This window comes from Geotrypetes seraphini, chromosome 19, assembly GCF_902459505.1.
Source record: "Geotrypetes seraphini chromosome 19, aGeoSer1.1, whole genome shotgun sequence".
NCBI classification, from domain to species: Eukaryota; Metazoa; Chordata; class Amphibia; order Gymnophiona; family Dermophiidae; genus Geotrypetes; species Geotrypetes seraphini.
Window position 1 is genome coordinate 26,966,029 of NC_047102.1, and position 23,550 is coordinate 26,989,578.

The 23,550-nt window shown below is 41.8% G+C and overlaps 1 protein-coding gene across 6 annotated transcripts in view; it reads left to right on the plus strand.

Moving 5' to 3' along the window:
• The window catches only part of PLEKHA7 (pleckstrin homology domain containing A7), a 437,534-nt gene that overhangs the window by 262,858 nt on the left and 151,126 nt on the right, over window positions 1-23,550 (plus strand). For all 6 annotated transcript variants that reach the window (XM_033928326.1, XM_033928327.1, XM_033928328.1 and 3 more), the window contains 3 exons: window positions 4,357-4,468; window positions 21,734-21,838; window positions 22,592-22,664. In XM_033928326.1, coding sequence (XP_033784217.1) covers window positions 4,357-4,468; window positions 21,734-21,838; window positions 22,592-22,664 — 290 coding nt within the window. The remainder of the gene's footprint in view (window positions 1-4,356; window positions 4,469-21,733; window positions 21,839-22,591; window positions 22,665-23,550) is intronic.

Below are 23,550 nucleotides of genomic sequence, written 5' to 3' on the forward strand. Positions count from 1 at the left end.
CACCGGATTCCAGAAAGTTAACCATTCTCTGTTTTAAAAGCATTTCCATTAATTTGCTTACCACAGAAGTCAGACTTACTGACCTGTAATTCCCTATTTCTTTCTTACTTCCACTTTTGTGGAGAAGGACCACATCTGCCCTTCTCCAGTCCTCCAGTACCACTCCTGACTCCAGAGAAACATTGAAAAGGTCATTCAGCGGAGCCACCAGAACTTCATTAAGTTCCTTCAGCACCCTCAGATGTACACCATCTGGCCCCATCGCTTTGTCTACCTTTAATTTAGCTCCTCGTGAACACAACCCTCTGAAAATCAGTCAGGGTCTACGACTCCTCCATCCCTATTCACATTTGTCTTTTGTAGTCCACTCATGGCACTTCAGCTATGAACACAGAACAGAGATATTTGTTGAGCAATTCAACCTTTTCTTTACCAGCTTCTACATATTCCTCCCCTTCACTTTTGAGTCTCACGATGCCACTTTTGCACTTCTTCCTATTGCTGATACATCTAAAATAAATGTCTTGTCTCCCCGTTTTAACGTGTCTGCTATTTTTTCTTCCATTTGTATCTTTGCTTTCCTGATTACTCAACCAGGATTGGGGAAACCCTGAATACCCGACTGGACTGTGGACCTTGAGGACCAACGTTGAACAACTCTTGTTATAAATAAACCTAGCATTAATGTACTTCTTTAAGTTGTGTGATGGAATAGACCAGTGGTCCCCAACCCTGTCCTGGATGACCACCAGGCCAATCGGGTTTTCAGGCTAGCCCTAATGAATATGCATGAGAGAGATTTGCATATAATGGAAGTGACAGGCATGCAAATCAGCTTCATGCATATTCATTAGGACTAGCCTGAAAACCCGACTGGCCTGGTGGTCCTCCAGGACAGGGTTGGGGACCACTGGAATAGACCACGGTTACTCAATTTCAGCTCTCGAGGTCAAAAATCAAGCCAGATGTTTAGGGTATCTAAGGAAGCATTACATTATATTACATGATATTTATATCCAACACATACCTATCAAGTTCAGTGTGGCTCACAATTGAAGAAGTCTAGGCATCCCTAGCAATACAATACAATACATTCCCAAAAAATAAAATCTAATTGATACAATAAACCAAATAGAAAACAGAACTACTATATATATATATATATATATATATATAGTAGTTCTGTTTTCTATTTGGTTTATTGTATCAATTAGATTTTATTTTTTGGGAATGTATTGTATTGTATTGCTAGGGATGCCTAGACTTCTTCAATTGTGAGCCACACTGAACTTGATAGGTATGTGTTGGATATAAATATCATGTAATATAATGTAATGCTTCCTTAGATACCCTAAACATCTGGCTTGATTTTGGACCTCGAGAGCTGAAATTGAGTACGGTAACCGTGGTCTATTCCATTGGTCCCCAACCCTGTCCTGGAGGACCACCAGGCCACATATATGTGTTCAGGAGGCCTCTCAGACCAGAGAGACCCTGAACAACCTTCTCCCTGCTCCTAAGATCCAGCAGTACTTTCCTGGCCTGACGGAAGCTTTGTTTAACTGTCCACTTCTACCTGCCGTCCTTGAAAATGGCTGCCGTTCAGTTGAAGTCAGTGAGGTCTTGCCTCTCCAACTTGGAGGCCTCATTTCTAGGCTCATTATTAAATATTGCAATTGACTTGCTCTAAAGTAAAAACCACATGTCACCTCTAGAAGTAAAGTTTCAGTAAAGTAAAATAAATAAAAACCCTGTATTGATTCTAGGCTAATTTTACTAATCTTAGTACTTCTGGTATGGCTTTAGTTTTATTTTGGTTTTGTACACACGTAACTTGAGGTTTGTTTGTTTTTTTTAGAGCTTCAAATCTTTTTATTAAGAACTAGTCTTTAAGCCCGATACATTAACGAGTGCTAGAATAGATGTGTCTGTCTGTCTTTCTTTCTGTCTCTCTGTCTCCTTGGCCGCTGTCTGTCTTTCTTTCTCTCTCTCTCGCTCCTTGGCCGCTGTTTGTCTGTCTGTTTGTCTGGCCCCCTGTCTGTTTGTCATTCTTTCTGTCTGCGTCTCTCCCTAGCCCCTTGTCTGTCTGTCTTTCTGTCTCTCCGTCTCTCTCCCTGGCCCCCTGCCTATCTCTCTCTGGCCTCCTGAGCAAACCAAGATTGCTGCCAGCTTCCCAGTGCACCCCTCCCCCCCAAAGCAGCCCCTTTTCCCTCTCACCCTCCACTTCCCTGTGCAGCAGTAGCAGCTGGACGCCTCGCAGCACCCGCACCCTGTTCGCTTCGTCCAGGCCGAAGGACACCCTCCTGCCGTTGCTCTCGCCGCCCAAACTGCCGCATGCGCCACAAGCCGATGCACGCCACGCTCCGCATGCGATGCAAATCGAACACGGCCACGGAGTCACACATCACGGAGTCAGGGATCACGGCGTTGTAAGTGTGCATGCTCGCTTAGGGTTTTATTATAGAGGATTTAACAATTACAGAGATACTCGTATACTGTAAATATGGTGCAAACAAAAACAGATGCAACCAGGGAGCAGCAAGCACCCATTTACAATGAGTAAACGATAACAATTATATGAAGCCATAAGAAGAAACTACTGTAGTAAGTTCAGTAGGAAACTCATGAGACTTGTACTAGGTTGAAAGTAACCCCAGTATACAAGAGTTCAGCACTCAGTAAGGAGTAGACGGCTGTGCTAAGCTTAGCAGTTTTCTATCGACCTATAAATTGATTCCTCAGGCAATGAAGAGGGCACATCGAATAATATTTAAACAATGTTTACTCATCTTTAAAGCTTTAGAACATAAAACTCCAGCCTTTATATTTAGACTTTTAATACCTTACACTACCTCTAGATCTCTTAGATCTCAAGACCAACACCTATTAGTAATTCCTTCACTAAAAGTTATTAACACAAGGCGTAACACAATCTTTTCTATAACAGCCCCTCAATCTTGGAACAACCTTCCACTGTACCTAAGACAGGAAAAAAACCTGGCAAAATTTAAGTCTGAACTTAAAAGTTTTCTATTTATAGATGCCTTTAATGATTAATTTTTTTTTTTTTTGTTCTTCGCATTCTTAATTTAATAGGTCAATTGTCTTCGTCTCCCTTCCTATTGTTTTTCCCCTGAATTAAAGATTTTAATTAATGATTTTAATACTGAATGTAACCATTAAATAACTTTCCTTTTGTCTCACTATAATTTGTAGAAATACCCTCTAAATGTACTGTAATATGTGTATTTAAAATAATCGTTTGTTTTATTTAATAATTGTAAGTATGTTACCAAAAATTTTTATTTATCTGTACATCGCCTTGAATTTTGAAAAGGCGATAAATCAAAATACTTAATAAACTTGGAAACTTGGTAGCCATTTATTTGCAAAATCTTGATATACCGCTGATCGCATATGTTGCAGAAAAGGAAGAAAGAAAAAAAAGATAGTGTTAAGGATGTGAATATGAAGTTTCTGGTGAATGTTCAATTGAATAACCAGGTTTTGAGGAGTTTCTTAAATGTAGTGTAGGAAGAATCGGTCTTAATACAGTATAATCTCATTATTATGGACTTCAAGGGACCTGGAAAAACGGTCCGCCATTTTTAAAAAACTTTATGTAGGTCAACTTGAAACAACGTTCAATCAATGAACAACAGTCACTGCACAAGCGTATCTGCAACATCAAGAACAAAACTCATCAAAACATTGGTATGGCATGAAACAATTGCAAAACCAGAACCCTAAAAGATGTTCTAAAGTATTATGTCGTACTGTACTGGAAAGAAAAATACTCTGTCATTTTCTTCTGGGCTGCATTTTGATACTATATCACCGGCACGCCACGTGCCTTGTAGGCGGAGCCTACAAGTCCGTTATAGCTGAACAAAAGTACAGCTATAAGCAGCTTGGGGGACAAATTGGTAGTCCGTTATATCTGAGTCTGCTATAAGCGATGATTTTTTTGCATGTTTATAAAGGTGCACAGCCGGGACCAGTGGACCTCGTCCACTATAGACAATAGTCCATTATAACGAGATTATACTGTATGGCTCAACCAAGGTCAAAAGGAGCAGAAGTAGGACATACTTTAGCTTCTGTTCTCAACCTGCTGCTTTAACCACTAGGCTGGTTCTCCACTCCTTTTCATGGTTCTTGAACATCTGCTCATCTCATTTTGTAAGATAATGTCTTATAATATATTTCTTAAGGTGGTATTCAACTTACATAGCTCGACAGTTGTACAATGACCAAATGTCAGCCAAAAATGAGGTAAAGGTAGAGATGGGCTAAGAATTTCATATGATATTGAGTTTGAACTTGAAATCGGATGTCTTTTCACTGTGATTTTAGGCACAGTTCCCCTATGTTGCAGCAGCAGGCAAACCAAAGACCCTCCAGTATGGTCAGTGAAAGCTCCACTGCAGTGACTACATCCACTACGGATGCAAAATTGACCTCAAAGGTAAGAAGAGAAACGTAGAGTCAAAATTTCTACTCTGTGTGACTTTAATAAGTCCTTTAAACCTGCTGTTGTTGATGTGAAACTGTTTCAATGGCTTTAGCGTCCTTTCAGTTGGGAGTGGCTAAAGGGACAAACTACTTTTCCAAGGTATTTGAAAAATCAGTGCTGGAAAGGATTGAGCAGCGCCGTTAAAAAATAGTCAGAGACCTAGGGCTCCTTTTACTAAGCTGCGCGCGCTACATGCTAACGCCTCCCTAGAGCTGGCGTTAGTATTTTCTGCGTAGCGCGGGGGTTAGCACGCGCTAATCTTTAGCGTGCGCTAAAAACGCTAGCGCACCTTAGTAAAAGGAGACCCTAGTTTCCCTTTAAATGTCATGTTTTCTTTACTATGCTTATTGTAGTTCTCCCTACTTCCCTTATGCAAACAAGATAGTGAATCAATTGCTGATTCCAAATCGGCCAACAGCGATTGAATCGCTGTCTTTAGTGAATCTGGGCCTATGTCTTGTGTTCTAATACAGCCTTTGGTGTCCATGGTTTGGAGAATAGAGATCTGTTTAACACTGCTGCCTCTTCTATTATGGTGCATATCTTGCAGAGTAAAGGTTCTATTATGGTGCATATCTTGCAGAGTAAAGGTCTGAGGAGGTATTTCTGCTAAACCCTGCCATCCTTTGTATTCACGGAAAGGGCTACTTAACACCTTTTGTTTCAGGCTTGCAATAGTATGAAGGCAGATGGCCTAAGCTCATTCAGAGTTCCAGGTTGGGAAATACATTTTGGTTCAGGCCATCTTTTTACAATGGCAGGATCCAGCAAAAATGAATCATATCGTGCTACACGTGCACATTTCAAAACTTGACAACTGTGAAGTTCAGCTCTTTGAAAAATGATTTCCAGTTTGTTATAAAACTGTCATCAATGGTAAATGAAGTGAGGTGTTATTATCCAGATCATTTAATCTACTTTTTTTTTTTTTTAAGAACTGTCTTCATTTATTTAAAAAAAAAAATAAATAAATAAAAAAGTGCAACGCCCAGGCAGCTTTTATATCTTATTATTTGTTTTCCTCTGTCCCTTGGGGACCAGCTCTAATAAAACAGCAAACAATGAAAATTGTTTCTTCATAACTATGTTGCCAGGATGTAGAATTTACTCACAACTCGTATGCGAGAAGGTGTGAGGGCGAGGGCAGGTGAAGAGCCATTGATGTCATCTTCCTGTGTTGCATGGCACTGCGAGTACAGTTCTGAACAGTGGCGTAGTAAAGGGGGGGAGGGGCGGGGAGAGCAGTCCGTCCACCGTCCTCCTCTCCTCTTTCCCTGCCCCCCACTACCACCTGCCCGCGCATGTCCCTTCCCCCGTACTTCTTTTAACGTTCGGGGCACAAAAAGCAACCCCAACTTGATGCGTGCTTTGGCTCGTCCTCTGATGTCACTTCCTGGACTCGTACCTAGGAAGTGACATCAGAAGGAGACCCGATACCGGTACGAACATCAGGTTGGGGTTGTTGCTTGCGCCATGAACATTAAAGGTACAGGGGAAGAGGGGGCTCGGGTGCACGCGTGGCAGGTGGGGGTGGGGAAGGAGTAGATAGGGGTGGGGGACCAGAGAAGAGGGAAGAGGAGGGGTGCCACTGCCCCTGGCGCCTCTCACCCTCGCTATGCCACTGGTTCTTGAGGTAACCAAAGTCCTAGACTGTTCTTGTACATAGCCCCTTTGGCTACCCCCATGTATCTGCTGGTAAAATACTCCCTTAAATTAAAAAAAAAAAAAAAGATGTATCACTAGAGATGCTAGATTCATAAGAATTCATAAGAATTCAATCATTCTTTCCAGACTGGACTATTGTAATTCCATCTAAGTCTAACCAAAAAAAGTCTTCAGCGGATCCAGAACACTGCGGCTAGGTTGATCTTAGCAAAAAGCAAATTCGATCATGTTTCCCCGCTTCTGTCAAAACTACACTGGCTTCCGGTGATTTCTAAGATTCACTTTAAATGTACCTGCCTAATTTTCAAGATCCTACATGGCATTCTTCCTCCCCTAATCTGACTATCCTGGAATTCTTTGAGACCTGACACTACCAGATCCACCCACATACTCAAACTATCTTTCCCCTCTTTAAAAGGCGTCATGTAGGTAGGTAAATTAGAGAAATCCCTTTTCTTCAAATTCACTGAGCTTTGGAATAACCTCCCTGCCCCGCTGCGGAACTACCGGTATTCCGAAAGCATCTGAAAATCTGGCTTTTCTCCAAAACGTAAAGCTATCTATTTAAAATGTAAAGCTAGCTATCCTCTTCATAACCTCTAATTTCTTATTATGTCTTTCCCTCATTTATTGAATTACCTGTAAACCGTGTCGAGCTCTATTTTTATGGAGATGATGCAGTATACAAACTTAAGGTTTAGTTTAGTTTAGTTAAGAACATAAGAACATAAGAAGTTGCCTCCACTGGGTCAGACCAGAGGTCCATCACACCCAGCGGTCCTTTCCCGCGGCGGCCCATCAGGCCTATGACCTGTGAAGTGGTCCCTGACTATTCCTATAACCTACCTCTACTTCTATCTGTACACCTCAATCTGTACCCCTTATCCTTTTGGAACCTATCTAAACCTTCCTTGAACCCCTGTAGCTTGCTCTGGCCTCTAACAACCTCCAGAAGTGCGTTCCATGTGTCCACCACCCTTTGGGTAAAAAAGAACTTCCTAGCGTTTGTTCTAAACCTGTCCCCTTTCAATTTCTCCGAGTGCCCCCTTGTACTTGTGGTTCCCCACAGTCTGAAGAATCTGTCTCTGTCTACCTTCTCTATGCCCTTCAGGATTTTGAAGGTTTCTATCATGTCTCCTTTAAGTCTCCGCTTTTCCAGGGAGAATAGCCCCAGCTTTTCCAACCTGTCAGCGTATGAAAAGTTTTCCATACCTTTTATCAGTTTAGTCGCTCTTCTCTGAACTCCCTCAAGTACTGCCATGTCCTTCTTGAGGTACGGCGACCAGTACTGGACACAGTACTCCAGATGTGGGCGCACCATTGCACGATACAGCGGCATGATGACTTCCTTCGTCCTGGTCGTGATACCTTTTTTAATGATACCCAACATTCTGTTTGCTTTCTTTGAGGCTGTCGCACACTGTGCTGATGCTTTCAATGTTGTGTCCACCATCATCCCCAGGTCCCTTTCAAGGTTGCTTACCCCTAGCAATGATCCCCCCATTTTGTAGCTGAACATTGGGTTCTTTTTCCCTACATGCATGACCTTGCATTTCTCTATGTTAAAGCTCATTTGCCACTTTTTTGCCCACTCTTCCAGCCTCGTTAGGTCCCTTTGCAGTTTTAGGAGGATTACTTCTTAGCCATCACCATTATCTGTTTGTCTCTCCGAGAGATCCCACGTGCCTATCCCAGGCCCATTTGAATTCAGACACAGTCTCTGTCTCCCAGACGAGGTGGTGGAGATAGAGACTGTCTCTCTGAATTCAAGAGGGCCTGGGATAGGCATGTGGGATCTCTCAGACAGCGAAAGAGATAATGGTTACTGCGGATGGGCAGCCTAGATGTAATGTAATGTAATGTAATTTATTTCTTATGTACCGCTACATCCGTTAGGTTCTAAGCGGTTTGTAGAAAATATACATTAAGATTATAAATGAGAAGTAAGAAGGTACTTAAAAAATTCCCTTACTGTCCCAAAGGCTCACAATCTAACTAAAGTACCTGGAAATTAATAAAGAAGAGAAAATAAAGATGGTTGAAAAAAGAAAAATTCTAAGTGAATTTATAGGATGGAAATTAAACTGACAGTGAAGAACTGTATGAAAAATACATATGGAATGCAGTTAGAGAGGGTAGGTTACAATCTATTTATGGTATTTGTTTAATTGGAAGGTGTTAAGGTGGGTAATTTGGGGGAAGGTTATCTGAAGGTAGGTGAATCTTCTGGAGGTAAAAGAGGAGGGGTTAAGATATTTGGATGAATTTTTTGAAAAGCAGGGTTTTGATTTCTTTTCTGAATGTTTTGAAGTTGTCTGATATTGTCATAAGATTGGAGATGGAATGGTTGATTTTTGCTGCTTGTGTTGCCAGAAGGTTGTCAAACATTTTCTTGCGTTGTGTGCCTTTGAGTGGGGGGAAGGCGAAAGGGTTCGAGGTTCTTCTGTGTCTTGAGGTGGAGATTTGGTTTAAGCGGTTGTTTAGATAGGAGGGGGAAGAGCCGTGTAATGCTTTGAATATCAGGCAGTGGAATTTGAATTGGATTCGTGCTTGTATGGGTAGCCAGTGAGAATCTAAGAAGGCAGTTGTTATGTGATCATATTTTTTGAGTGAGTAGATCAATCTGAGGGCAGTGTTTTGTATGGTCTGGAGTTGTTTTATCATAGTGGCTGACAAGGAAGATATAGGGAGTTGCAATAATCCAGCAGACCTAAGACTAGGGATTGGACGATTAGTCTAAATTGTGCTTGGTCAAAGAATTTTCTGATTTTACGGAGATTTCTCATGGTTAGAAAAGCTTTCTGGGTTGTTTTGTTGATCTGGGGCTGCATTGTGCAACATCTGTCTATCATAACTCCTAGGAGTTTTAGTTCGGGTTGTATTGGGTATTTGGTATTTTTGATTTTCAGTTCAGTGATGGTAGGAGTTTGGGCTTTTTCGAGCAAAAGGAATTTTGTTTTTTCAGAATTTAGTTTTAGTTTGTGATCCATCATCCATTTTTCTACTGTGTCTAAGGTTGTTTCTGTGGATGGATGGATGCTGTTCTCACAGAAAATCTGCTTTCCTTGATGTTAACATCCCTCGATCGAGAGCAGGAAGAATACTAGCTGAATGCTACACCAAAAAGCACAAATTATGTATGTGCTATATGCCAGTGGTTCTTAAACCTGTTTTGGGGACCCCAGGCCAGTCAGGTTTTCAAGATATCTCTGATGAATATGTATGAGGCAGATTTGCATGCCTGTGTCTTCTATTATATGCAAATTAGAGAATGACATGGGGACAAATTTGTCCCTGTACCCTGTATCTCCATCCCCATCCAGTCCCTGCAAGTTCTGTCCTCGCCCCATCCCTCCAAGCTCTGTCTTCATCTACACAAATCTCAAACACTTACGATTTTAAAGTGTTTGAGGCTTGTACAGATGAGGACAGAGCTTATAGGGAAGGGGCAGGGACAGGGATAGAACTCACGGGGATGGAGATAGAATCCGTGGGCATGGGGACAAATTGTCCCTGTGTCATTTTCTAATGCAAGTCTACCTCATGCATATTTATTAGGGATATCGTGAAAACCCGACTGACTGGGGTCCCCCAGGACAGGTTTAAGAACCACTGCTATATGCTATTAGAACATAAAATCTGCCATACTGGGACAGACCACAGGTCCATCAAGCCCGGTATCCTGTTTCCAACATTTGCCAACCCAGGTAATAAGTACCTGTCAAAAACCCAAAGAGTCACAATGGCTTGATTTTCCTATACTTCGTTCACAAGTCACTAGGCAGCCATTTTTAAATGTGCCTGCCCAGTTAAATCACAACCCGTGTCCCAGCCACTGATATTCAGTAACATTTAAGTTTCAAGTTTCAAGTTTATTAAGTATTTGATTAATCGCTTACTCAAATATCTAAGCGATGAACAAATCATTCAATTTACAGATAATACAGGGGTTATAAAAGACAGATGGACACTGAACAAAACATATTAAATTAACGACTAACAGAATAAACAGAAAAGGAAAACAAAGGGAAAGGCAGGGTAATGAAATACAATAATAATGATAGAAAGAAGGACGATTATGGTAAAAAACATAAATAAAAGAAGTGAAATAAAAGGAGTGAAATAAAAGAAGTAGCCTTATGAAAATAAGCAAAAATAGGCTAGGAGTGAGTTGTTCCCTCTAAGCTGAGCAGGTGTCCTCCAGCTGCATTGCTACCACTAGGGGGTGGAATATTTTCAGTCGCTAAGGACAGGTATGTTCCCTGGAGTCCTGCAGAACTTGCCTGTCCCTCACAATTGAAAAATGTGACAGTAAAACAGCACCCTCTATTGGTGAGACTGTGGGTGGAGGACTCCTGCTCAGCTTAGAGGGAACACACTCCTAAATATCATAAGCGTCTTTGAAAAGAAAGCTCTTAAGTTTACTTTTAAATTTATCTAAGTTCTTTTTTTCTCTGAGATAAATAGGGAGGGAGTTCCAAGTTTGAGGAGCTGTAACAGAGAAGATAAAGTGCCGCCGTGTATTAATAACTTTAAGTGAGGACGTAACTAATAAATGTTGGTCAATAGATCTCAGTGATCTGATTGGGGTATAAGGGATCAATAACTTGTAGATGAAAGCTGGGGTTTTATATAACAGGGATTTGAAAGTAAGTAGATTTAGTTTATATTGAATTTGATGCGCTACTGGAAGCCAGTGTGCTTTCTTAAGAAGAGGAGTGACATGATCAAATTTCCTTGCTTTCATTATGAGTTTAATTGAGGTATTTTGAATGATCTGCAAACGTCTAATTTCTTTTTGAGCTATTCCCATTACAATAATCAATTTTTGAAATAACCAGGGAATGAATTAGTATATTAAGAGACTTTGGGCATAGAAATTTGGATAGTGAACGAATTTGGCGAAGTCTGTAAAAGGAAGATTTAACAATATTACTAATATGATTATGGTAAGTCAGTTTTTCATCAAAGACCACCCCTAAGATTTTGATATTACTTATTAGTTGTAAGGCGGTACCTTTAATCGAAATTGGAAAAGAAACTTTAGAACTATCTTTCCAAGGGAAAAACATGATGTTTGATTTATTAACATTGAGGGCTAATCTGTTTGTGTCAAGCCATTGATGAATCTCCTCAAGTTTCCTGTTAATTTCTAATGTTTCTGCGGGATTAGTTGGGTCAAGTGGATGCAAAAGCTGAATATCATCTACATAAGCATAAGCGGTAAAGCCAATATCTTGGCAGAGGGTTATAAGTGGTGCAAGAAAAATATTAAACAAAAGTGGTGAAAGGATGGACCCCTGTGGAATACCATAAGTTACTGAAAAACTTTCTGAAGTTGAGTTATTGAAGGATACAATTGAAGTGCGATTTTCAAAATAAGATTTGAACCAGAGGAGAACCTGATCTGTAATGCCAATGGACTGTAATCTATCTATGAGAAGGTTATGGTCAATCGTATCAAATGCAGATGAAAGATCAAGGGAGATCAGAAGGACTGAAGTACGATGATCTAAAAAGTAAAGTATGGAAGAGGTTAGGCCAATCAGTGAATGTTTGGTAGAATGATACTGTCTAAAGCCCGTTTGGTTAGGTTGTAAAATGTTTGGTTTTTCTATGAACTCGGATACTTGATTAAATACCACCTTTTCAGTGAACTTTGCCAAGAAGGGGATATTTAAGTGGGCATTGATGCTGAACATTGCCTCTGACCACCGTGGCACTTACCTAGTTGATGCCAGGGCACCAGGGCAGTCCAGAAGAGAGTCGGGGAGAAGCTGACAGTTATATGGGCACTGGCCAAATTCTCATTACTTCAGGGAACAAGGACCATGCGCTTTTATTAAAACACACTGCACAAAATTATTGCGCTTTTAAATTAAGGTACACAGTCCCTTATTTCCTAAAGCAGCAAGAAGCAAAATACTGCCCACCATTGATAGGGACAATCGTGTGACATTTTTATTTCCAGAAAATTTCTTTCAAGATAAATGTATTTGAATTTTTTTCATTTGTTTTGAGTAGTATTTATGGAAGGCTTTTTTGAGTCGGTGATGTAAATGATCCCCATGCCAGTAAGTTAATTCATATGGATGAGGAATCTGAGGCTTTTTCCTTCCAGTTTTTATGTATAAATGCATGAAATATAAATAGAACCCAGTGGGAACACTACGTTGACATACAAGTGGCTTTGGTTATTTATGTTTGGTTTCATTCCACCCCTCTAATAGTTTTTGATATGATGGAGGAAAAGTCTCCAGTCTGTTATTGAGACAGACATGGGGGAAGCCACTGCTTGCCCTGGATCGGTAGCATGGAATGTTGCTACTTTTTGGGATTCTGGAATCTTGCTATTCTTTGAGACACTGCATGGAATGTTGCTCCTCTTTGGGTTTTGACCAGGTACTAGGGACCTGGATTGGCTACCGTGAGAACAGGCTACTGGGCTTGATGGACCATTGGTCTTATGTTCTTAGTATTCTTGATTATTTTCAAGTGATGAGTCAGGAGAATTTGTCAGGCTGTGAACGTTTGTTGGCCATTCCCAGGGTCGAGCGAGTAAGATTGACCATACTCCATGCTAGAAGCTCCTCTATAAAAACTCCTCAGCTCTGCAGTGCTCCTTCCAAATGATCTTTGTGCAAAGTGATTGGCATAGCTTTAAGAAACCATCAACATTTTTGTTTTGTCATGCTTTCTGGAGCTGAGAATTGAGGGTTGTAGGGTAAGGGGGTGGGTAAGGGACTCCTATTTTGGGTTGATTTTTTGTGACGCTATTTTGTTTTTATTGTATCATCTATTATAGATGTATGTTTTATTGCACATTGGAAGAAGTGGCTTCCGGATTTTGTGGTATGAAAGTGCAAATGAAATATAGAAAGGTAGACCAAAACACTTTGCTATCTGCTATTTAGGCTTCAAATAGAAGGCCTTCATCTAGCAAAAAATTCCTAGGTACAAACAAATCTGCTGCAATTTAACTGACGTCCTCGGATCTTAGTCAGGGTTACTAGGTCTCCCATTAACCTAGTACAGTATTCCCCTGAAATTCCCGGGGGTTGCGTTCCTCGAGCACCCACGAATTTTGAAAAACTGCAAATACTGTACTGTATTGGATGCAGGGATGGAAGTGGGAGAGGGCTGAAAAACAGTGCTGGGGGGTTGGCAACATTTCTCACTTCCTCATCTGCTAGCATCCGCCGACCTCTGAAAACCGAGCCGGAAAGAATTTTGGTACACTTTTCGGTGTCTCCTGTAAGCCCCGGGACTTTCTCTGGAGTCATTGTAGTTTAAAAACACGCATGGAAAAACCCACGAATGACTGAGTCCCCGAAGTCGAAACTGCAAATTCATGGGGGTGTACTGTATATCATAAGAGCTCAGTCTTAGTTAGATTATGTTTCAAATGATTGTTCTCTAGCCATGCAGCTACAGCTTTCAACATATATCCAACTTGCTAATAACTAGAGCCTGGTCAGAGTCCACTGAAAACCTTAATTGGAACAGATGACACCCCCACTCCTTGTGCCTTAATAAACGAATGCCAGTGGACTCGAATATATGTTCATAATGGTGACAATATAGAATCCTGAGGTAAAGAACACTTCAGAATTAAGGGTTCTGAATGCTTATTATCCTAGTGAACACTTTAAATCAGGGGTGTCCAACCTGCGGCCCAAGGGCCACATGCAGCCCCATGAAGTATTTTGTGCGGCCCCGGTCGAGGGCGATGCAGTGTTTTCCTCTGCTGCCCCCTGGTGTTTACCATCTTGCTGGCTCCCTTCTCTGTCTTGCTGCAGCCCCAAAGGGGGGAGATTGACCGTCAGACGCTATCATGAGAGAGAATCAATCTCTCCTCCAACTTTTTAAAGAATGGCCTGACTGCAGAATATGTTAATTCCTCAGCAACTATACCCAGTTGCTGGGATGAATTGACTAATTGTCTTAAAAGAGGCACAACTTCCTCTTTAACTTGGCTTAGCCAGTTTGGAAAATGATCAAAAATACAGTTAGGAGGCTTCAACCCGTTCAAAAACACTTCCTTAGAAACTTGCGTGTAACAAGAACAGCTGCAGATATGTTCACTTTAGTTGTGAAATCATCAAGTGAGTCTTCAGTGCACAAGGAATCAATATCCCCATGAAAAACGCTGGGGAAAAAAAATCCAAGGCTGTAAATGGAGAACTCAGTCAGTCCACAGGTATGCGCTCATTCCCTCTTACTGTCTGAAACAGAGCTTGTGACCTATTGCCTCCCTATACCGGCAATCCAAACATTACAAAACATTACAGAATGCAGCAATGTGGTTTCTGGGCAAGGCTCATACATCACACCTTTATTTATTCATTACGTTGGCTTCCAGTACAATTGAGGATTACATTTAAGTTACTGGTTTAGGGGGGAATAGAGCTTTTTATGAAACTACTCCATCTTGTCTTGCCTCTGTGTTTTATATCCTTTGTACCTGGTAGGTCATTAAGATCAGTGCCTGAACATAGGGTCGTAATTGCACTCCTTCAGTGGCTCATCAACTTCTGAAATGGCTGCAATTGATTCAAAATGCTGAAGCCAGACTGATTTTCAGAAAGGAACAATTCGATCACTTGTCACCTCTCTTGAGGAAATTACAATGGCTTCTGTTTCAATCGAGAGTTCAATTGAAATGTGCCTGTATAGTCTTTAAAATTTTACATGGATTATTTGTTCCTTTGATGCCTTTGTCTCTAAACACCATGAGATCTTCGGGCACGAGAACAACTCTTATGAATGAGCTCTCTTTTCCATCTTTGAGAGGAATCAAGTCCATTAGTAAAAATTCACACTCCGTTCCATACTTACTAACTGCGATATGGAATGGACTACCTCCTCAAATTAGATTGTGTTTATCAAGTTTCAAGTTTATTAAAAATTTGTTATCCTGCCTTTTAAAAATTACAAAGCAAATTTCCATAAAATGCATAAGCAGGGAAATACAAACACATTAAAATTAATAGCTAAAAAACATTCAGAGAGACAGGTACTAGGACTAACATGACAAACCAAGTAGACTGACACGAAAGGGAAGGGTAGAACTACAATAATTAGAGAGGGAAAGAACAATCAAGGGAAAAACGAAAGGTTAGGGAAACTAAATATTTACCCTAAACTGCTCGATTAGCCAGGGGGACTGGACTAGTAATCAACTAAAAAGTCCTTAAAAGGACGGTCATACTGCAAAAGCGTCTTTGAAAAGCGTTGTTTTTAACCTGGTCTTAAAATTCTCTAACGTATAAATTTCTCGTAAATAAGCCAAAGCTGAATTCCAGAGCATAGGGGCGGTGACAGAGAAGATAATGCACATAGTGTTGATAAATTTGAATGATGGAATTGTTAGCAGATTATGATTAGATGACCGGAGAGTGCATTGAGAGGAGTGGAGTATTAATAGTCTATTGATGAATTCTAGCTGCCCAGTTAGTCTGGTTTTGAGCGTCAATAGGTGATACGGTGTGAGATAGGCAACCAGTGTGCTTTGACCAACAGATGCGTTACATGGTTGAATTTTTTTGCGTTGAAGATGATTTTGACAGCGGTGGTTTGGATAATCTGAAGACGTTGAATGTCTTTTTTTTTTTTATAATTCCCTTAAAAAGGGTATTGCCATAGTCTAAGCAAGAGATAATTTAAATTGGATGGATTCTAAAGGACTTTGGAGGAAAATTCACGATCTTTGGCAAACCCTTAAAAACCACTATGTTTCATCACTTTTTAGCTCCAAGGAATGTTAATGGATTTTTCTTTGTGATCTAATTATACATACCGAATCGAGCTCCTATTTTTAGGAGATGATTTGGTATACAAGACTAACCCCCCTTCTGTTAAACTGTGCTAGCAGTTTTTAGCGCCGAGAGCCACGCTGAATGGCCCGTGCTGCTCCTGACGCTCATAGGAACTCTATGAGCGTCGGAAGCAGCGTGGGCCATTCAGCGCGGCTCCCCGCACTAGAAACCGCTAGCGCAGTTTAATAGAAGAGGCCCTAAAATTTAGATTAGATTTTGGATAGTTTCGTTTTTCACCCTTCTTCTTGTCTGCCTTCGCATTGCTTTGATTTTGCTTTTGAGTTCCAGCATTTCAGCACTAGGGTCTCCTTTTTCACACAGTGCTTTTATCGTGATCATAGTTTTTTCCAAATTTGTTCTGATTGGTTTTAACCTTTAATGACACCATAAACATGCTTCTTATTGGCCCTATATGTTCCTTTTAGTTTTTGTTTCTAGTTGTAATCCTTATGGTTCCCCTGCAAGTGGGTTGAATACCTTTTAGGTAGATATGTTTGGTGTTATACTGATTCCTTTTCCTTGATGTCTTAGCATCGTCACACATGTCACTTGCTCACTATTATTAAGCTTCACATGGCACTAATTTTCACAGAAGGATACATGGTTTTTCCATATGTATCCACATTGCTCATCCCTCTTGATTAAGACTCATTGATTCATTTTTTTCACATTATCCAGCAGTAGCTTCCATGTCACTCCACAATTTTGGTTCAACGTTCCACGATCTCGCATCATTGCTGTCGCCATTCTCATTTTTCTCACAAATATATACATATCTTACTTACACATTAACATTCTCACACTAGGACCCCTGAGGAAGGAGTGTGTTTTCGAAACACGGACCTTGTCGGGTCCCGGTTTTCCACACAATTGGACCATACTTTGGATACAAACTGTTCTATGTCTTAAGGATTGCGATTTATTTATTTAAAAATTTATATACCGCATAAAAACCATGCGGTTTACAAAATTACATGCATACATATTAAAAATACTAAAACGTGTTTCGACAGAACAGACACAATTAAACATTAACTAACAGTGTCATATTTAAAACCTTTTTCAAATTCATCCTACAAGATGGAAAGACAAAATCCCATAAAAACATTTACAGGACGGTAAGGCTTCAACAGCAAATAGCATTAGCACATGAAGGCATTAACAAATAATTGTGTTTTCAACATTTTCTTAAAGCTAAGTCTCCCATCACAGAATCGCAGAATACCAGGCAGCGCATTCCAAAGCTTGGCACCTGCTACAGACAGCATTTTTGCCCGAATCTTAACATGAGAGACTAACATCTTATCCTCCAAATTCAACTTCATACCATTTTCAGATCTCAAACATTTTCTGGGTTGATAGATTTCAAAAAAACTCCTTTAGTGCCCTCGGGGAAACCTGATATAAGATTTGCTGTATGATTGAGAGAATCTTAAACTGCATAGGTAACCAGTGCAGTTGTTTCAACACTGGGGTTATATGAGTCATTCTTGAAACCCCAGTAATCAATCTTGCTGCAGAGTCTTGTTTTTAAATCAAGAACTTGGCATCTTGTACATTACATAAGAACATAAGATTTGCCGCTGCTGGGTCAGACCAGTACTATGCTGCAGTTCCTTGTTTGTTTGTTGCGTGACATTTTTCTACAGTCTCTTGGATTTTTTGAATGGTGGCGTGCCGCCGGAATCTGTCCTGGGACCGGGGTTGTTTACCATATTTATAAAAGATCTGGAAAGCGGAACGACAAGAAAGGTGATTGCAGATGACGCAAAACTATTCAGAATTGTTAAAACACATCCAGACTGTGAAAGATTTCAGGACAACGTTAGGGAACTGAAAGACTGGGCATCCAAAATGGCAGATGAAATTTAATGTGGACAAATGCAAAGTGATGCACATTGGGAAGAATAACCTGACTCATAGTTATCAGACGCTAGTGTCCACCTTAGGGGTAAGCACCCAAGAAAAATATCTAGGTGTTTTGTGGTTGGTACGCTGAAGTTTTCTGCCCATTGTGAGGTGGTGGTCAAGAAAGGGATGATAAATAATTATTATGTCTCTGTATTGCTCTATGGTGCGACCTCACTTTAAGTATTGTGTTCATTTCTGGTTGCTATATCTCAAAAAAGATATAGCAGAATTAGAAAAGGTTCAAAGAAGAGCAACTGTTGAAGTATAATAAATCCTAAGTGATGTAATATGGGTAAAAGTGAACTGAATTTTTTACTCTTTCAAAAAGTACAAAGATTAGGGGACACTGAATGAAGGTAGAGTGCTCCCCCGCAAATTTGCGGTTGGCAGTTTGTGGTCTCGATATTTTCCGACCGTGAATGACCGGGCAGGGGAGGCAGGAGAGGGCAGCCGAAGTGCCGGTGAGTGAAGAAAATCACTCGCTGTATGCTCCGACCGCCTCTTCCTGTACTAAAGTCAGGCCTTATCAATCAGGAGCTGCGTGTCAAAGCAGCTCTCGATTGGTGAGGCCCGACTTTAGTACAGGAAGAGGCGGTCGGAGCATACAGCGAGTGATTTCCTTCACTCGCCGGCGGTCCAGCTGCCCCTCCTGTTTCCCCTGCTTAAAAACCGTAGTCACGGTTTTTCAAGATTCGCGAGAGTTCCTGGAACGGAACCCCCACAAATTTCGGGGGAGTACTGCACATGGTAATTCTTTTAAAATGAATAGGATGAACTGTTTTGCTACTCAATTTATAGTTAAGCTCTGGAACTCATTGCTAGAGGATGTGGTTACAGCGGTTAGCATAGCTGAGTTTAAAAAAATGTTTGGACAAGTTCCTAGAGAGAAATAGGGGAAGCCACTGCTCGCTTTGGGATTGGTAGCATGGAATCTCGCTGCTATTTGGATTTCTGCCAGGTACTGCATTGGCCACTGTTGGAAACAGGATACTGGCCTAGATGGACCACTGGTCTGATGCAGTATGGCTGTTCTTATTTATGTTATATTCATTTCATGTCCTCTAGTTCTGTGGCCTCTCTGGAATATAGATGTACACATTTCCATCAGTTCTGTGGCTGGTGGAAGAGCTCGCACCTAAGCACATGCATATGTATATACCTGGTCATAGGTACAGCATTTCAGAATGATTGGAAGTGCAGAACTCAAATTTCCCTCCCAGTATACTATGAAGCAGCTTGCTCATTACTGGTGGCGCCAGGGCAGGATTAACCAATAGGCCAAATAGGCACATGCCTAGGGCCCGAAATGGTCAGGGGGGCCCGATGAAGGAAGGCATCAACATTGTTTTTCCAAATGGCGATGGGCCCCTCCAGCATCGATCGGCAACGTAGGCCCCACCCTGATTGGCAACATCCCCATCGACAGAAAGTAAGTCAAGCAAGCAACGCGGGTAGGAAAGGCAACGGGAACTGTAATTGTGCAAGCGGTACTGCTTGCCCAAAGCTTCCCTCTGACGCAGCTTCCTGTTTCCGCCTGGGCGCATGGTGGGGTGGGGCGAGGCAGGGGGCGCAGTGTACTTGTGTGTCTAGGGGCCCTCAATGAATTAATCCTGCCCTGGGTGGCGCTCAACACTCATTGGCACCTTCCGAGCTGGCTTTTATGTATTTGGTTATGCTAGTATTATATAAAGAAAAGTAGGTGCCTGCTTTCTGTCACAGAATACTGTATTTGCCAATCGGGCAAATACAGTATTTCTCTCTAGGAACTTGTCCAAACATTTTTTTAAACTCAGCTATGCTAACCGCTGTAACCACATCCTCTAGCAATGAGTTCCAGAGCTTAACTATAAATTGAGTAGCAAAACAGTTCATCCTATTCATTTTAAAAGAATTACCATGTACAGTACTCCCCCAAAATTTGTGGGGGTTCCGTTCCAGGAACTCTCGCGAATCTTGAAAAACCGTGACTACGGTTTTTAAGCAGGGGAGACAGGAGGGGCAGCTGGACCGCCGGCGAGTGAAGGAAATCACTCGCTGTATGCTCCGACCGCCTCTTCCTGTACTAAAGTCGGGCCTCACCAATCGAGAGCTGCTTTGACACGCAGCTCCTGATTGATAAGGCCTGACTTTAGTACAGGAAGAGGCGGTCGGAGCATACAGCGAGTAATTTGACACGCAGCTCCTGAAAGGTAAGGCCCGACTTTAGTACAGGAAGAAGCAGTCAGAGCATACAGCGAGTGATTTTCTTCACTCACCGGCACTTCGGCTGCCCTCTCCTGCCTCCATATAGGCACCTCCATATAGGCACACAGTTATAGAATTAATTCCATAAAGACAGCAGTGCTGGTATCCTAAGTGACCTGGCATTGGCTTGATGTGTCTTCTGAAAACCAACTGGGAAGACAGCATTGGTGGATTTGTCTCCTCTCCAAGTGTGTTTCTTCCGTAATGTTAGACAGTGCTAAGTCACTCCAGAGAGAAGGTGACTTAGACCAGGGGTCGGCAACCTGCGGCTCGTGAGCCACATGTGGCTCTTTCACCACGTGGGTGCAGCTCTTCTCTTGCTTCAACGGGTTAGTGGCAGCGATTCCTACAGCTGCCTCCCGCTAACCCAGAAGCCTCTCCTCTGCCGCATCCCCACCCTCTTTCAGAACTTCCAGTTTCTGCCTGGGCGGGACATGACAGAGGAGAGGCTTCGGGTTTAGCGGCAAGCAGCTGTAGGAATCGCCGCTGACTCGTTGAATCAAGAAAGAGCATCATATTTGTGAGTGGGGTTGGGTTTGTGGGGGAAGGAAATATATCGCAGGAGGGATGAGAATGGGGTAAGAGAGGGAGAAATGGTCATGAAACAACTTTGTGCAGAAATAAAGTGACAAAAGTCTCAAATTGTTTTTCTTTAAATTCAGTAAGTACTTGAAGTTTTGTTTTTGTGTTAAATGCATATATTCCCATATTGTATTAAAAATCATATCTCAAAGCCCGTTCTCTATCCATTGTGGCTTTTTGTAAATCTTAGGTCAAGCATTTAGGATAAAATGCCTCTTTGCTTTAAAAAGGTTGCTGATCCCTGACTTTGACCAATAGTTTTCTCACGCTAGATTTGATGTTTGCATGATAATTGAAAAATCCTAAAACCTAGTGCCAATACTCTGGCGCAGGAGGGGAGGAGGGGCCTAATGGTTAAAGCTGCCACCTCAGCACCCTGAAGTTGTGAGTTCAATCCCAGCCTGCTCTGTGACTCCGAGCAAATCACTTAACCCTCCGTTGGCCCAGGTACCACAGTCAGATTGTGAGCCTGCCGGGACAGATAGGGAAAATACTTAAGAGTACAGTTCTCCCTCCGTATTCGCGGGGGTTAGGTGGAGAGCCAGCCTGCATATAGGGAAAAATTGCGAATAAGTTTTTGGGCCGGCTCTGACCCACCCCGCCTCCCTCCTGCGTCCCCAGACCTTACCTGGTGGTCTGGCGGTGACGCGGGGCAGGAGTCTCGAGACTACAACGGGGAACTCAAGGCAGCCATTTTGATGATGACTCTGCAAGGGGCAGGAGTGTAGGAAGATCACTCCTGCCCCACGTCACCGCTAGACCACCAGGTAAGGTCGGGGGAGGTTTGAGCAGCCTGCAAATAGATGAAAATTAGAAGCCCAAAAAAAATTGCGAATAACTGAATTTGTGAATAGGAAAACTGCAAATAGTGAGGGAATGCTGATTACTATTCAATGTTTCGTAAATCGATTTGGGTGAATTCTCTTCATGAAAAGGCAGTTAATGAAACCCAATAAATAATAATAAATAATTCTCAATAAAACCTCTTTATTTTAAGCCTCAGAAGCTTAGCAATAAAGTTCACAGCTTTGGGAAGAGGGACCATTCCATCAAAAGGAACCCCAACGTTCCCGTTGTGGTGAGAGGGTGGCTTCACAAACAGGTACTGTCGCAGTATTTCGTGTAACTATTTTCAGTGTGGATGTTGCTAGCATCTACAGTAGACTCAGTTAACCGGCACTCATGGGGATTGATGGAGGCCTGATAAATGTAGTTTCTGGTTGCTTGAGAGTTATTATTAAAAATAGGCCTAACTAATACTATGCCATACCATAAACTGTTCCAGGTAAACTACCGGACATGTGCTCAGGTGTGGCGTGCCAAGTTTACACTTAAATTTCCGCCAGAAATTGATTTTATTTTCATTTTTATTTAAAGTATTACAGTATTTCATAGATTTTTTTTTTTTTTTTTTGCTGGTTGCTTGAGTTCCGGTTAACAGAGAGTCTACTGTATCATGTGTTTTGTCTATATGAGGAGTCTGTCCTGCCTTGGAACCCTCTGTACTAAGCCATTTTCCCATGGCAAAGAATTGAAGAAAATCTGTATTAAATTTTGCCCCTTAATTACAGATTTATTTGCTGTCCTGTTCTGCAGTTCGCCCAGTATCTGATAGCTATACTTACCCTCGTCAAATGCTTGCAACAGCCTGTTTTACAATGCCCAAGATATGTTCTTTGTAATGTTCGACCACGGAACTCTTGGTTTATGTTTGTTGTACAGAAGTTATTAGATCATCTCTTTGTTCTCAAGGAGGACCTGTCAAATGTATGTTTATATTGAGGCAGGGCCTCAACAAGCATGAGATGTAATAGGACTTGCAATGTAATCTTCCACAAATCTGTCACGTTTGCAGGACAGTTCAGGCATGCGATTATGGAAAAGGCGGTGGTTTGTGCTTACCGATCATTGTTTGTTCTACTACAAAGGTGAGTAGATATTCCTGTCAGGTCAAAAGCGCGCCGGGACAAAGGCGCACGCAGACAATTGAGTGCAGCGCGGAGGCGCGCGCCGCAGAAAATTACAGTTTTTAGGGCTCCGACGGGGGTGTGTGGGGGGGGAACCCCCCCCCCCACTTTACTTAATAGAGATCGCGCCGCGTTGTGGGGGGTTTGGGGGGTTGTAACCCCCCACATTTTACTGAAAACTTCACTTTTTCCCTGTTTTTAGGGAAAAAGTTAAGTTTACTGTAAAAGGTGGAGGGTTACAACCCCCCAAACCCCCACAACGCTGGCGCGATCTCTATTAAGTAAACTGGGGGGGCTCCCCAACAAAAACCCCCGTCGGAGCCCCTAAAAACTGTAATTTTCTTCGGTGCGCGCCTCCATCTTGCGCTCAGTTGTCGGCGCGCGCCTTTGTCTTTCGCGGGGTTGTCTATGAACCGTAGATATTGCATGCATCAAGGCTAATGTTAGGGGGTGCAACCAGGGTAATTGATCAGGACTTCCAAGCCACCATTACATTACAATATCATTTGTATGCCTCATTACCTTCCAGTTCTATGCGGTTTACAACTTAAAGAAACTGGGACGTTCTCAGGAATTACAATTCAAAATTGCTCAATAGGAGCTTTCTGAAATGTTTTTAGGACACTGCACTCGCTGTTAACTGGCTTAATTCTTTATCTCTAACTGTAGCCCGAAAAGAAAGTAATCTGTTAAAGTACCTTTTGTATCGACAGTCCTTGAAAGAAGGAAAGGCAAATGATGTCAAAATTCGTTGGGAACGTTTTGGAATGGCCAGTGCAAAATGTTCCATGAGATAGTCAGCTGTAGGTCCAAACAACACTTTGTAACATAGCAACCCAAATTCAAA